Source organism: Ciona robusta, chromosome 6 (genome assembly GCF_009617815.1).
Source record: "Ciona robusta chromosome 6, ASM961781v2".
Classification (NCBI taxonomy): Eukaryota; Metazoa; Chordata; class Ascidiacea; order Phlebobranchia; family Cionidae; genus Ciona; species Ciona robusta.
The window spans coordinates 3,077,851-3,094,336 of record NC_143240.1 but is presented as its reverse complement, the minus strand read 5'-3'; the positions used below and the strand labels follow the sequence as shown (position 1 = coordinate 3,094,336).

The following is a 16,486-nucleotide window of genomic DNA, read 5'->3' as shown; positions in this document are numbered from 1 at the left end:
CCATTTTATCAATCCAATTAAAGCACATTTACGAGTCGGACTTTTACATTTTTTTCCGTGATAACATTGGCAATACTGAAACTGTAAAAGTTCTAAGCTGACATAATACTGGTAACACTGTACAGCACTTAGATTAGAATTCAAAATGGCTGCGCCCTTGGGAAACGTCTCGCTGTGCCAAGATTTTAGCCAATTTATGGTAAACTAACCAACATTTACTTTCAAAACTAAAAAATACTATAGTGCATGCTAAAATACCTATTTGGACGTGAAAAATGATGGTGTTTTTTGTTTTATTTAGTATTAAATTATCAATTTTAAAACGTTTTATGTTATAGGAAAAACTGAAAGAAAATCGTACCACCGACGACCGAATTATCTACGAATTAAACACCACTATTCCAACTACCTCATTCGCTGCAAATGTAAACGTGACAGAAAAATGCAAATCCCTTTTTGACATGGTATGTCCATACAAAATACTATTACTAGTGACTCCAAAACTACTAAAACTCCTGCAGTTAGCACACAGCACACCTGCTACTAGCCACGACGTTATGACTCAAGTGTAGATGCTGTGTGTCCCATGACTAGAAACTTTTAAATTGTCAGCTATAGTATACAAGTGGCCACTAGGTGTATGAAACAAAACACCTGTGTTAAAAAGTCATGTAATGATAAGTAAGATACACTCATTCACATTCAATTTTAACTTTAGGTGCTAGCCACACACAGCTTGCGAAACCAGGCAATCAACCAGTGTATTGAGATCCAAGCTGCCAAGACAAAAGTGCTCAAGGACCAGCGAGACAAAGACCCTGAAGATTATAAAGTTCGAAAACAGCTTGGCCGAGAACAAACCACTGTAAGTTAGTCTGTCTGTGAAAGTGGCCATGTTATGTTTTACATGCGTGTCTGGTATAGGGGAATAGCCATGTTATAACTCGAGTGTGTTTGGTGTAAAACAGGGAGAAGGTGTGTTTATCTGGTGTATAAGATGAACCTACCTAAAAACAAACCACCAAGTCGTCTGTGTGAAAATGTCCAAGTTATCTGTATAGGAAGACACCCATGTTAGGTGTATGCATTTTAGGTAGGTGTATAAATACACCAGGTGTGTCTGCTGTATAAGAAGACACCCATGTTATAACTGGACAGTGAGTATAAGGTGTATGAATACACCATGTGTGTCTGCTGTATTAGAAGACACCCATGTTATAACTGGACAGTGAGTATAAGGTATACCAATAACCAATAAATCTTTCTCACAGCTGAGGTTGTTCCAACAAGAATTAACCATCGAAAACATTGTCCAAGAAAGGGCGAAAAAGGCATTTTACGAACGCTGTAGGAATTATTACACTCCTACTAATGCATCGTGACAGAAATATAAACTGAATATATACTGATGCCACTAATTCTGTCAAGTTGCTGTTTAGGCTATAAATCAGTTCTCCAAATTGTGATAGTGAAAGCAAAAATAAAGTTTACTTTGAGAGTTGGTGTATTTCTAAACACAAAGTATCATAGTCATATCATACTACTGTGCATGCATAATGTAAGGCCTAGAAACTTAAGGTGGTTGTACACAGGATCTGGAATTCGTCCGTTTTGTCCGGATTTCGCTGCCGCATGCGCAGCTCGGTAATGGGTTTGCACACGACTTCGCAAGCGAATTCAAATGCCGGATACGGTGTACAGCCACCTTTAGAGTTTTAAATGTAACTTTGAAAAATAAAGTTGTCTTAACAGTACTGCCCAAAATAATTTCTACATCACAGTGGCATTTTAAATACAAAAGTTTAAAATAAACAATTTAACATTTGCATAGGTTTAACTTATTGTATAAGTAGTACATGTAATATGCAAGAACTAATTTATCTTGAACGAATAACAATAAATAAGTTTTTTGGCATTTAATAAAAACAAGAACTGTTGTTTTCATATAATTCATCATATAAAGTTTAAAACTCTGTCAATCCACTGCAGTGTATTATGCACCCTAGTATTTGTCATTTCATCATTAGAACCCATCAGAGGTAGCATTACTGTTCGTAGATATTGTGCCAACGACGCTAGGTGTGTTTTAACCTACAAGTGATAAAAAACATTTTCCATACACCCAAAAAATACTTAAAATTTTAAAATACATTAAATTTTTATATTTTTTTTTCCAAACAAATAACATTTTTTAGTATTTACAGTATTTGTAAGTACAATGTTTTTTTTTTAAAATGCTTTAAATTTTCAGACATTTAAATTTTTTTCTAAACAATTACCTGAAAAGGGAACTTGTCCTGGCCCCATTTAGAACAAGCACGTTGTATCTTTCTCATACACATTGGACATAATGTTAAAGGCTGGGATAACGCTTCTTCAGAAGAACAACTACTGTTCATTAAGCAAGAGAATGTTCCACAATGTGCAAGACCAAACACATGGCATGTTTCGTGCGTTACAACCTAATTTAAAGACATTTAAAACGTCTTTTGGGTTTGGCGACTAATATATTTTTCGAGGAACACAAAAAACTAAACATTCTGTCTCTTCAGTCTCAGTAACAAAATAACACACTTAAACAGTGGGACAAACTGATTTAAAAGGCTACAAAGTTTCGAAATGTTTTTTTACAGTGCAAAAATTACCTTAATCAGTTTCCACAGTAAAGCTGCGTCAACTACAGATATATCTTCCATGTCTTTCACATCAATTCCTTCATTTCTACCCTTAAACCCACGTACATATGTTGGGTCAAAACGACCAAAACTTGCAACACACGAGTAGTGGTAGAAGCTAGCCTATAAGATATGTTGTGAATGACAGAATGACTGTAATGTATTTATTCTCGCGTGGCTGAAAAATGACAGTCGTTATAACATGGGTGTTCTGTTTCATACATATCATACCAGCCTACAGGTTACCATGTATGTTACTTTGTGGGTAATTAATTTCTGTTCTAGAACCTTGGGCTCTGAGATTTGGGCCAGAGTTGATTTATTACTCCAACAGATGAATCACTCACCTGTCCAAGAACAAAATTAAGATCTTCACTTGGGTAAAGGTCGTGCCAGGTCAATGCAACGACACAAAAACTGTCTCGCGGAACATGGGATCTAAAAGTGGTGGAATTTATAGAAGTTTAAACTATAGTAGGTTTTTATTTTTGGAAAACTTCTTACATTCTTGTAGTTTTTGATAAAACAAAAGCTTTTCGTGGAATTTTTATGAGAATCTAATAACAATAAAAGTTTTTTATGGATTTTTTTAATAATAATTTTTAATTTCTATATCTAAAAACACAACGAATAATCTAACTTAAGAAACGGTAAGAAGTCCATGACAAGGTATTGTTCCTTTCCAGTAAAAGAATGCTGTCTTTTACGGACGTTTAAGTCTTCTATATTTAGCTGGGGCAACATTTCAACTATTGACCCTGAAAAAAATGAACTACGTAAAAGTTATATGGGCCCTTCTGAAATATAATTTATACAAAAAGTTTTTTTTTTATTCGATTTATGCAACGTTTCAATTTTGAAATTGCTAGGATAGTTTAAAAAGCATTAATCTTCAACTGTTATATAAAGGTTAGGTAATTTTGTGTATAGATCATAAGAAGTAGCTGCAATATTTAAACACGTGAACTTGTGGCGTACAGGTAAAATATACTTACAAATTTAAAGGTGTAACTGGCACATGTAAAACAACAAGCGAATAAAACAAGCTTTTAAAATATATTTCACCTTAAAAATTGTACCAACATCTGAAACAAATTCAATCCATCTTTTGAACGAAAGTTTTCAACAAAATCAGGAAAAGGACCAATTGGTAACAATTGTAATTTCAATTTATTAAATTTCCATTTAAAACCGTCAATGAATCTGTTAAAATATTCATTAAATCTTCGTAATATTAGGAATGCCTGCGGTGACATGTCACTTTTAAAACAGGTGTAACATGTAACATACTAACGTCATACATTTACATCCAAATTTAAAAGTTTAACTGATATTTGGTGTCTGAACAAATAAGGAGAGTTAAACTATTGTATTCACCATATTAATCAAGGTTCCCAATATGTTTGATTTGAGAATGAACGGTATTTTGACAATGTCATGTCACACATTTTTGTTAGTTATTTTAAACACATGTGGCCTATACTCCATAAGATACAGCCTACATCATATTAAAACTCACCTATTTAACCAAGACATGGCTATGCTATGTTTCCAATGAGAATAAGACTGACAGTCAAAACTTTTGGGACAAGGTTCAAGCCGTTCAAACATGGGGTCCTCGATTTTATAATTTTGTGCTGAAATATTAAATTTTAGAAATTAACAAAAATCTTGTAAAATTCCCTTGCAGGTTTAATAAAAAACAAGACAAAATATCTTTTATTTTAATTAAAGTAACATATATAACAGTGCAAAAACAGGAATTTCTATTCTTTTTTAAAAAATAAATGTATATATTTTTAACGTTTAATTTTAAATTTAAAACCAACCTAAGTGGCATCAGAAGTTAAAATGCATAATAAAAACTATATATAATACATCATTGATTTTTTAAACTATTTTAAAACAAGAAATAATAACATAACTCTACCTTTACAGGTACATATGTTATTACAATGTTCATATGCAAGTCTGTAGAAGTTTTGATCCGAATCTGACATTTTGTCCAGAGAGCCCATCAGTTTGTTCATGTCAGAATGTATATGGTGATAAGACTTCACTTTGATAAGCTGAAATTATACAATAGAACTTTAAAAAATAGATTTTGGTATCGGGTTTTTGAAATGGTGCATAAAACATTAATTTTTGGTCAGTTTTAATTATATGATTATGATAGCCCATAATATATGAATAATTGTATATTACAATTTTAAGTACAATTTTTTATCTTTACGTCACTAAAAATGGTTTTAGTTTTTTAAACCCAAGCATTGCAATACAGATCAAGTGCTAAAATTATAGGAAATTTACAAAACAAAAAAAGGAATAAAATTCCACAAATCATTACCGCAATACACCCTATAGACAATGCTGCTTTGCGTTATATAAAATAAAAAACATAAACCTAAAGCAACTGACCAGCTTATACAACAGTATCCACGATTCAATACGAAATTATTGCTCTCTGTTAAACAAAATTGTTTCAAAGTTAACCACTTTGCCAAACGTATAACCCATTTTATAAGGATAAAGTTCTGTTGTGCTATGTGTCCTGGGATATAACGCTAAAGTGCCAAAGTTGGCCCATTTTTTACAACTTTTTTCACAACATAACCGATAAGTACATTGGCAAGTATCATATTGCTATGTACAAACAACAAAGTTTAAAACAATTTTTTACAGCACAACAAAGGCATTAACCTAAGTGCCAAATTGAGAGCAAATCCAAAAAGTCCAAACAAAGTTTACTGTTTGATTAATGAATATATTAGCGCAAGTAATTTAAACAAACTTTAGTATATTTTGCACCAAATAATTCTACATAGGTAATATACTAAAGCGTGGCACGCCATGGGACTGGAGATTTAGAACTGAGTTGGTCCATTGGCCTATGACCCAGGTTGTTGCAACCTATTAGTGACTCACTGGGTGGAACAATGTCCATTTCACCGAAGAATTACACACACCTATCATAATATCAGTATCATCAAACCCACAGCGCAAGACGATTTCGCAGCATCACACTAAGCTATTACTTCCCAAAATTTTTGAAGCACTTGTTACCTACAAGTTCTATAGTAACAGAATATCTTTGGAGATAAGTAACAGACAAACACAGAAAGCAGCAAAGTAAAAGGTATGTACAGATTTTATATGTACAGATTTTAAAAAACATAACTAGTTACTCACCTACCTAATTTCACTGAAAAGGAAGAAATATGCACAGATTAGTTTAGAAATTTACAAAATGTCTTACCTCTTATAACAGAGTCCGGTTGAAAACTATATCGCGCCATACATTCTCTTCATATGTAGTAATTTACAGGTACAATGGTACAGATATCCGATGTAATTACCAGTTACAGCATGTAGCTAAGTTGGTACAGTGGTACACAGGCAGTGGCGCAGCCAGGGGGGTTTAGGGTGTCGCGACCCCCCCCCCCTTTTAAACAAAAAAAATGTAAAAATGTGAAAAATTTTTTTGATTAAACCCCCCTCCCCCCATTATTTTTTTCTAGCTGCGCCACTGTACATAGGTATCAATCACCAGTTAGACACTAGACAGTGTACTTATTCACAGGTTGTACATTTCTTGATATTGTTGAACACAAGCCACATATAGAAACATAACTATATATAAGACCGAAGTTATAGTGTTACATTTCCAAACCGGTCAGCAGCCCACAGTACTGCATCTCTGCATGTATGGCGTATGCGCTCATTCTAAAACAGCCATTTTTACCTCTCAATACAACTAGGTGTCTAGGTCCATATGCGTCAAACCCACGTTGCCTAAAACATTTTATATTACAGCTACCGGCATCCCCAAACAAAAGGTATATATCTCTTTGGTATAGCGTGCCATTACCCACTAGTCACCAGACACATGATATGCAAAATAACTGCATTATTGAAGCATGTAAATCATTTCCACAATTCCACATGTTTAGTATAAAAAATGATAGTAACTCATAAATACATCCTTTCAGTTTTGACAGTTCTCTTAACAGTAAAACACTTTGTGAGTGTTTGAATAAACACATTTAGTCCTGCGACTTGCCTACTTACTTGAATAACTACTACACCTGCTTAAGATGAATTATTGGATTATATACATAAATAAAACCCATCTATCTGAAATTGTTTATTAGACTGTACATTTACTCATTTAAAATCTAGTGTTAGTTAAGACACAATTTACGATAAACCGAAATACAAACACTCAGTTACACAAGAATGCCTAAGATTTCGACTTGTAGGTGCAATAAACTAGGAGTCATACACATAGGCGCCAAACCTGGGGTGGCAAGAGGGGCAGGCCTCCTCCAAGAATTTTCTGCATTACATTAATTTATAAAAATATGGTCGAAAAGTTTCAACTTTTTAATAGAAATGCATATGTAACCGACAACTATTCCTGCCTCCCCTTTTTTTATAAAAGTTTGGCGCCCATGACCCACATTACACATGCAAAGTTTAAGAGACATACCAACAATAGTAGCATACTGACAGAAAGATATATTGGTATAGTATTGTAGTTCCTTGTTTGCTGTTTAGACTTTTTGTTTAGAACTATACAAAATGTACGGGCGTAGATCTTAATTTGTTTTATCAACTACTACTAAAATGCGCAGCGAAAAATTGATAACTGTCTTAAATTTCATTCAAAATTTGTCTTGAGTATTTGAAGTCTCATATGAAATTGTCTGAAATGTCATTCAAATGTGTCTTGCAGCATTAAAATAGTCTCATATGACTCACAGCCAGTTTTAAAGTCACTTGGCAGTTAGATGCCGGCCATGATTTACAAATCAGAATCTTCTGCGCTTTTGGTTATGCTCAAAATCCATGTCATAACCCCGGCGTTGACCGGGCCCCATGGGGTGATGCGGGCCCCCGAAGCCAGGCCCCGGCCCCCCAAAACCCCGGGGCATATTTGGGGGCATACCCCCGGGAATTCCCCGCTGGGAAAGCATCGCCAGTTCTCGGTTTTGGTCAAATCGTGACTGTGGGTCCGCAATGATCAACGAAAAACCATGAAAGTAAAGTGTTGTGGTTAGTTTAGCTGCACCTGTTATACTACGTCTATTCTATTTAGAAATAATCACAGTGTATACAAGGGACTTGTAGTTATTGAATAACAGGGTTCCAAATGGTAACATGTGAAAATACAATCTATTCATTAGGCTCCGAACTTTATATTCACTAAAACACGCCTACTTTAAAAAGGTTTTACGCACACAAGGAATGAAACAAATCAAAAGCGGTTTAGAAACGTCAAAATCCATAGTGTATAGTTCATAGGGTAACAGAACACTTCTAACAGTTACAAATGAATCATACATACACGATACACCTTTCTACCAAAAACCTGTTACAAGTTCTTACAACAAACCACAATACTTAAACTAGAATAGTTTCTCAGATTTGGCACCTCAACAGTTTAACGGAAATGTATTTTGACTTTGACCTACATAAAGTTAAATTGAATTTAGAAGGACAACATTACCCTAGTATACACCTTAAGTTTCAACATTTTATTTCTACAGCACAACTTTATCTTACAGAAGAAATATAAAATACCATAAAAGGTGTATATACTACAAGGATAAAAACTCTTACATAAACAGTTTTACACTGTAATACACGTTTGCCGATGTGTGAAAAACAACTAAAACTCGGTTAACTGTAGAATGATATTGCAAATGACACTTTAGGAACCAGATAGATTATAAAATTTTTCGTATTCAACCAACTGTTACATATTGCTCTCTAGCGATACAGTCAACAGGTTTTGAAATAACGTTGAACAATCCGTTACATATTAATGTTCTGGCAGACTCAACACAGTAGCAACAAAATAACTAACAACAAATTAGGGCTTTATTTTAACTTTACAAGAACCTGTTTTTACAATATGCTATATACTATCAAGTTTTTGATTCTCACATATTTGCAGAAATAATTTGACACATGCTACCATAGGAACCCTGGGGGTACAAATCAGTACATATAATATACATATGGAAATAAAATAAATGTATCCTATTTCACATGGGTAAGGTCATACAGCGTGGCACACCATTAGACATGAGATTTAGGCCACAGTTGGCTCACTACTTCAAATAAAAGTAACTGTGACACTTGGTATTACAAGTAACAGTAAAACAAGTATTTCAAATCTGTAAATAGGATTCGTCCGTTTGAGTAAATTTACAGGCCATTACAGCACGTGTATATTTCCTAACCACACATAGTAGATAGTAACAGGGGTAAAATTACACACTTTCCAAAAAATAGAACTACTCCACTTGCAACTGACTATGTTATAATAAACTCTCCGACCCAAATTTGTATAAAAAACATATAGTGGGCTGGGGGAAGATGGGACACCTTTTCTTTTAATTTTCTCGTCCTATTTGGTGGTAAACAAAGAAACATCAAAGAATTATAAAACCGCATCCTCATGACTCCCTTGGACTGTTGTTATTTGTTTAAAATTCGATCAGGATATTTGGATAATATGTGCTGAAGATGTCCCTTCTTCCCCTACCCTACTATATAAAACCAGTGGTACTGGTAGTCAGACTTTCTATATTACGCTGATACAGCTACGTAACTTTAATCCTCCGTAGCCATATTGCCCATACACTTCATAAATTAGCAACTTATACCTTTAAACAAATACATACAATTTGGTACTAATTTATCTATGCCAAAATTTTTAACTGTTTATAAAAGAAACTTCTGCCTCTCTAATACACATTTAACCAGTTTAAACCAGAATAAACCAGTCATATCAGCCGACACACTTACCGGTGCTGGTGCTAGACCTCCCTGTCCTCCCATTAGTTCTTTAGCTAGCTGATCGTGCAATTGTGGCGGCATGAGTGGACTACCAGGGCGACCAAAACCTAAACATAACGAAATCAAAAAGACAAAAATAAACTTCTTTCACTTTTTTAAAAATTTCAAAATTGATTGCTGAATTGTTTAAAGGAGCCTTGTTCTGTACAAGCAGACGTCTTCAACGCCAAAAAAATATAATTAAGAGAGAAAACAGTGTTGTTTTAAAATTGTCGTTTCTGCCGGATTTTTTGAGTAACTATGTTTGGACTGCACACGCAATTGTCTTCAACGTCATAATAATGCTTCTGTATTTGTACTGTGATTATTTTAGAGAGAAAACAGTAGTTTCTGTATTTAGTATCATTGGACTAGAATAAGTGAATACAAAATAATAATAAATACCTGGTTGATGGTTAAATCCCATGCTAGGGTGAGGCGGCATATCCTGTTTGTATGTCTGTAAAGGAAGACAAATATACAACCTAAAATTGATATATATGTTTATAAATAATAACACGTTTTAACCCTGATAAGCTGTTCTGGCAAGTTCTTTCTGTACAACTGATGTTTCAATGTCTTATTCAGGCTTCATCAGGGTAAATATTAAGCAACTTGTATTTTAAATAATATGCAATACTGCAGTACCATTATTCTTTTTATCAGAAAAAGCCTAGAATCTTTCACATACCCCTTCAATTTGAGCTCTTAGCATATCCAATCTTTGACTCTGTCCCTCCATTTCCTTTTTTCTTGCATTCTCTCTTCTGCAAAACCAGTTAAAGGTTATTACAATTTAACCAAGATGTAAGACCAGGCAAGTGAAAATCGAAAAGCGCAGAAAAAAAGTGCAAAATCACAACAACAAGAACAAGTATTTAACAAATATGATCTGTAGGTTTACTGATAATATGTTTAGTAACATTTTATATTTGTCCAAATAATGGAAACCTAACTTACGCGACTTCCAGCTCCTGCCTTCGATCTAGTTCTCTCTTACGAGCTTCCTCCAATCTTTGAAGCTCTTCTTGTCTTCTGAGAAGATCTAAGAAGAAGTTCGAGTTGTATAAAAGAAAATTTAAAGTCACTGAAAGAAACTGAAAATAAATTACATAACAAAGAAAGAAAAATACCCAAAAAAAACAATAAAACATAACAAAAGAAGGGAAACACCAATGAAAAAAACATGACCAACCAACTAAAAATTACCAAAAATACTTAAAATCAACTAGGAAGTATAAAAAAAACTACCTTGTTTCATGAGCATAGTTTGATGATCATGAATCGCATTTTCCATCTCTGTTTCAAGTTTCTCTTTTGCCTCCTGGATGTTTTTTTCGAGATGTTCTCGTTGCTGACGCTCGAGATCATAAAGAGCTTTCCATCTGCGAGCGAATTCCTCCTCAAAGGAGTTTGGTTTCGCAAACCTCGGAGGAGCCTCTCGCTCTCTAAGTAAGAGAATAAACGTGGTAATGACTACAGGACTAGGTTAGAATATTTAACATTGGAGGTATTTAAAACAGGGGTTACGTTATATGTGTTATATGTTTTACCATCCCAGTTAGTTCAAAAATGACTTGATTTTAACCGTTTCTTACTGGAAGTATGATTGAGATTTTGAAACATTCCTCTCCATAAGACCATCTTCTGTATCTTCCTGCTCCAATGTTGAAGCTACAACTGCTCTTGGTGAAGATGTGAGTAAGAAACAGCCATCCTAGGAGACGTGATGGACAGTTTAGAACAGATATTTTATTATCGTTTACAAATAGATATATATATATATGGGCTTTTTAAGGTTAAGATGTACTTTATTCTATATGGGCAAAGCCATGCAGCGTAACCTGACATTTAGCCTCTAGTTGGCCCATTACCCCATAAACCCAGATATTTAGCTCAGAGTTTACCCATTATTATACAAAACTCAAGGATTTAATTCAGACTCATCCTACCACCCTACAATGTAGTCAATACTTTAACCCACCCTGATTTGTTGAAGAGCTTTTGTTGCCGAAGATTTCCTCGCAAATTCAACAATGCCACGCTCCATTGATTTTCCACGGTCGTCAACGACAACCACTGCTCGCTCAACCGGACCAAACTGCGAGAAAGCTTCCTCGAGAAGTTCGTTTGAAACCTACATAGATATTGCAGATAATTTTTTTCTGTATTTTCGAAACCGCCAAAATTTTATACCAAATTGTTTCAAGTAACCTTGTTCAGACTGCCCACACGCAAGAGCAAAAAATAGCTATAATGTGTTTAGTGAGCCACTTACAAAGGGTGATATGTTCTTAACACTAAGTGCAGCACCGTGTGTGGCAAATCGTACACGCAGCTGTCTGTTCGATCGCATAACTTTGCCATCCAGTTCCCATTTAGCTCTCTCAGCATTTGTCCTTGTATCCTGGGAGAAAGAACGGTTTAAATTTCTTTATAACTTGATGAATCTAACTGATCTGGTGCAAATATAGCGGGACTTTGTTAAGAAATACAGTCAGGATCTGGTGCTATGAAATATGTAACAAACAAAAAATCAAGTCCGGCAGTAGAATTAAATTTTATTTAAACAAGAGACTGACTACTATTTAGGTGAAATATGTATGTAAGTCTATTATACAATTTGCAACATTTGATTTGTGTCTGTTAGGTATTTCATTACACAATCGCCCTGCTATATAAGCACTGGATCATTTTTAGTTTCATAAAATTGATTCAAATTTGAAGCAATTATCATGCAGTGAGATGCTAAAAGATTATTTTGAGGAAACATCTTTACAGTGATAACTCACCATTCTTACAAAACCGAATCCTTTTTCAGCATTGACAAAAGTTTCGGATACTTCCCCAAAAGGACGAAACAAGTTTTTAAATTCTTCTTCGGTTATACTGGTTGGCAGATTGCCAATGAATAAACGACTGCGTTGAGTGAATTTACGTTCTGTTGGTCGGTTCGCTGTTAATAGAAAAAGATTGTAGTAGAAAAAAAAGTCAAGAAACTAATAATTTTTCTTTATAAAAAAGGTTTGGTCAAATTGCCAAAACAATCGAAAAATCGGCCTCAACAATAGGGCAGTGCCTCTGTCTGTCCAAATTTTCATAATATAAAAGACATTATGACAAATTTTAAAAATAAAGGAAGGCAGGTGCATAATCTCTTGTTTTGTGCCTATGCATGTAAAAGGCCTAGCACTTGAAAATGAAGGTATAAGAAGGTCTTACATGCGTTTTGGTGTGAATCATTCGACTCATTCCGACTTGAATGCCCCGTTTCATTGGCTAAGCTTGGGGGTGGTACTGGCTCTGGAACTTTCATTTTCGCAGGACTTTTTTCTTTTTTCATATCCACTGCTGGTACAGGAACAGGCATTTTTGGTGGAAGAGGGCTATTTTTCATCATAGGGGGGACTGGGGGTGGGGGCATGGGTGTTTGATGGTTTGGTGGGTGGCGTCTGTTTTGTTGATAATTTCGGTCTTGTCTATTGTTGTTGTTAAAATAACGACCGTTTCCACTGCCTCCCCCGCCGCCGTAACGATTCGCAGGCATTATTTTCGCCGAGTTTACACAAAAAAAATTTAAAACCTCTACTTTGATTATTAAACCTGAAACATAAAAGCAAATAGGAAAAACGCAGCATACGATTTGCGGGCGTAATTAATGCCAAGTTCACAGTAAAATGGTAGTAAAACCTCAGATTGAACATAAAAACATGAAAGCAAATAACGAAAACACAAAAAAAACTTTCTTTAACTTACGCACGTAATTCTGAAAGTTTGCTATACAGCATAAACTTGTAAAACTTTAAATGTATGCTAGTTTTAGTTATTTCTTTTCCTGCGTGTCTAGAATTTTAGTTTAACATAACGCTAACATTCAAAAACGACTTTCAGGCGAACTAAAAATGTTAACAAGCTTTCGTCCTGGTCAAAAAAAGGGGAAAAAGGGAAATGTCGGAACACGGATTAGCAGTTGCGTAATCTTTCTATTCTACACAAACCGAACGTTTTCTATATATATTTAACGAAAGTTGTTTAATTTTTATGCCCATTTCAACGATTTTAAACATTTTATGCTATTTTTCTTCATTTGTCTAGAAATCTTGTCAACTTGTAACTGAAAAGCGCGGAGTCGCGGCAGTGCAAAGCAAACCCATTTTGTGTTATGCAGTGAACAATGAAATGTACACACAAAGTTAAAAAAAACAACAATTTTTACGATATTACAAAAAGGAAAAAATATTATTTAAAATGGCATTCATACAATTTATTCCAGGTTTTTGTTTTTTCCTATTTGTCGCAGAGCATCAAATAGTAGCACACTTGCTTCAATAGATGGACTCAATGACTCCGTTTTCCTTGACAGAGGTAAATTTATAACATGGCACTGTTCCACAGTCTCCTGGAGGTTAACGGCAAAACTGTACGCCCCAAAACTGATACTACCAACTACTAGCACACTTTGTTTAGTTGGCCAATTGGCCTGATCAAAATTTATCGAGGGTATATGTGCATTTTTAATTCTGTCTTCTTTATTGTCTAACTTAACTGTGGATTCCCTTTTCAGAGTATCTAGAACACTGTAAGAAAAATCAGTTAAACAAGTAAATTATGGGCAATTCCGTAACATAATTTTTATTTAGCTCTTCAAATACAGTACGAATATTAGATTAATTTAATAGTTTTTAACCACAGTGGTTATTTTGCTGAAATGTTTCCTCTCTTTGCTGTTCTAATTAACCTAAATTTTATTATTGTATTCGAAGAGATAAATACAATTTACGTTATGTTAACATAAACGCACATTTTAAACATGAAATACCTTGAACCTTTGTTAATTGCAACTACCACAGGATCTTGTTTAAAATCATTCATTGTTAAACCTTCTTCACAATTATGAGACAAGAAAACTGCATCAGGTTTGCTGTTTGAGACCAGTTTCTCCACATTCTCCCATTGCTGGTTTGGTAAGATAGGCAGTTTAAAGTGGGCACCGCCGCCGCGTTTTAAAACACTTGTGTTCCAGATACTAACACAGCCATCCATTACATAAACCTGTGAATAATTGTTTCAGAATGACCAAATTTTTCAGATTGTGTTACTTCATAAAATTCTGATTATATATTATATTTGTACATCTGATGCTCACTGTTCAGTTATAACATGGGTGTCTTTTTACACACCAGACACACAGTGTATTCTTTCATACACCTCATGCTTACTGTCGACTTATAACATGGGTGTCTTCTTATACACCAGACATACATGGTGTATTTATACACCTCATGTTCACTGTTAAGTTATAACATGGGTGTCTTCTTATACACCAGACACACATATGGTGTATTTATACACCTCATGTTCACTGTTAAGTTATAACATGGGTGTCTTTTTACACACCAGACACACAGTGTATTCATACACCTCCTGCTTACTGTCGACTTATAACATGAGTGTCTTCTTATACACCAGACATACATGGTGTATTTATACACCTCCTGCCTTCTGTCAAGTTATAACACGACTATTGCTTACCTCTTCACATCCAACACAACTTGCAACTTTCAAAATATCCCCCATTATTTTTGGATCTTTGATACCTTCACATATTAAAGTAACAGGTAGAATGGTGCTTTCTTTTTGCTTGACCGACTCAATTCTCCTGTATAAAAGTTATGTAAAGAACAGTATAACGATAGCCATTATAATACAGGTGTTCTGTTTCACACACCTCGTGCTTGCTTGCAAGTTGTTATGTATGTAACTTTGCAGGTGTTTTTGTTAATTGTTTTGTAATGACGATGGACAGGATATACTACACAATAAAAAGTAATTTTTACTGAGTTCGTATTTTCTGTCTTGTTTTTGCATCTTGCTGGGTTGCCAATGCAAATAACCCATCTGTCCTTTCATCGGACATTTCACGCATAGCAGCAATCGGGACATGCACCAAGTTTGTTTTTTGAACAATATCTATTGGCAGTTTCTGCAAAAAAACAAATATACTGTTATGCGTCTAAAGATCTTGGAAAATAAACAGGTTTACTTGATTGTAGCAACATAAATATTATTGGTGATAAACGTGTAGGGTTAAGTACAGTTTCTGAATTAAAAGAAAATATACGGTTGGGCTTTGCTAAACATATACTGGAAATTGCACTTGTTTTATCAATCCAGTAACACAAAAAAAAACGTTTCGGTAAACTTGTAGATTTAGGTATATTCCTACCTCTAGTAATTTCAATTCACTGAAATAAATTGTTCTTATAAAACCACCGGCAATCATGGCTTCTCTGATCAGATTTTTTCCTCGCAGCAAACAGACATTATGGTTTTCTCTATATGAAGAAGACTTGACATTGTTTATCATTTTTCGAAATAAATTTCTAGTTTCGTTGCTGATTTTTCGGAATTTTAACTTTTCCAATGGTGGTGGCAATTCTTCTCGAAAATTTGCCAGTTTTTCATTTTTGATTGTATTTTTAACTCTTCGAGATGGATTTTGTTTTTGTCTCAAGTATTCTTCATATTCTGGGCCAGTGTAGGTCTCAACAGACGTTCGGTTGTAGAGTTTTGTTGACCTAGTGGGTTGGAACAGCTGTGGCAATGATATAACGCGCTGTAAAACTCTAAAAGTCAGAGTTTTGTTCATATTATAAACTTCGCAAAAATCAACTATCCTAAAGTGCCTAGAAATGGAAAATATTATAAACACAATATGATATGTAATGTAAATCATACATCTGTCTTACATGTTATAAACAAGCAAGACAGCCAAGGTACAACTGGACAGCGAGTATACAGATAAAAGTAAGCCAGGTTTTTTGTTTTTTAAAAGAATATCACAACCTGTATAAGATTTTATAGCTTGTCTTCCAACACAGCTTATATAAATGTAGGCCAAATTTTGTGGGAAATTACTATCAAGGCAAAATTCCCATGTTTTTGGCCACTTATCAAATAGGAAC

General features: G+C 34.5%; 3 protein-coding genes across 5 annotated transcripts; 1 reads left to right on the top strand and 2 right to left on the bottom strand.

Moving 5' to 3' along the window:
* Nucleotides 1–47: 47 nt before the first annotated feature.
* On the top strand, nucleotides 48–1,498 carry LOC149734971 (protein MIX23-like). 2 transcript variants are annotated; one of them, XM_089880323.1, is made up of 4 exons: nucleotides 48–199; nucleotides 339–464; nucleotides 719–865; nucleotides 1,272–1,498. In XM_089880323.1, the coding sequence occupies exons 1-4, from the start codon at nucleotides 146–148 to the stop codon at nucleotides 1,380–1,382; spliced, it is 438 nt and encodes a 145-aa protein (XP_089736449.1). In that variant the 5' UTR covers nucleotides 48–145; the 3' UTR covers nucleotides 1,383–1,498. The 2 variants fall into 2 exon arrangements, with proteins under 2 accessions (XP_089736449.1, XP_089736450.1); XM_089880324.1 differs by lacking the exon at nucleotides 48–199 and adding an exon at nucleotides 214–281.
* Nucleotides 1,496–13,068, bottom strand: LOC149734970 (uncharacterized). Of its 2 annotated transcripts, XM_089880245.1 has the most exons (18): nucleotides 12,744–13,068; nucleotides 12,314–12,477; nucleotides 11,800–11,928; nucleotides 11,506–11,658; nucleotides 11,120–11,238; nucleotides 10,773–10,969; nucleotides 10,482–10,566; nucleotides 10,213–10,288; nucleotides 9,927–9,981; nucleotides 9,492–9,589; nucleotides 4,606–4,744; nucleotides 4,195–4,312; nucleotides 3,741–3,878; nucleotides 3,316–3,447; nucleotides 3,023–3,113; nucleotides 2,646–2,798; nucleotides 2,280–2,462; nucleotides 1,496–2,091 (listed from the first exon to the last, which is right to left on the bottom strand). In XM_089880245.1, the coding sequence occupies exons 1-18, from the start codon at nucleotides 13,066–13,068 to the stop codon at nucleotides 1,954–1,956; spliced, it is 2,493 nt and encodes an 830-aa protein (XP_089736371.1). In that variant the 3' UTR covers nucleotides 1,496–1,953. The 2 variants fall into 2 exon arrangements, with proteins under 2 accessions (XP_089736371.1, XP_089736373.1); XM_089880247.1 differs by lacking the exon at nucleotides 3,741–3,878.
* A 56-nt stretch (nucleotides 13,069–13,124) lies between these two features.
* LOC149734969 (rRNA methyltransferase 3, mitochondrial-like) lies at nucleotides 13,125–16,257 on the bottom strand. The gene is made up of 5 exons (XM_089880278.1): nucleotides 15,748–16,257; nucleotides 15,359–15,504; nucleotides 15,054–15,180; nucleotides 14,341–14,573; nucleotides 13,125–14,098 (listed from the first exon to the last, which is right to left on the bottom strand). Exons 1-5 carry the CDS (start codon nucleotides 16,255–16,257, stop codon nucleotides 13,786–13,788), a joined length of 1,329 nt encoding a protein of 442 aa, XP_089736404.1. The 3' UTR covers nucleotides 13,125–13,785.
* Nucleotides 16,258–16,486: the final 229 nt, after the last annotated feature.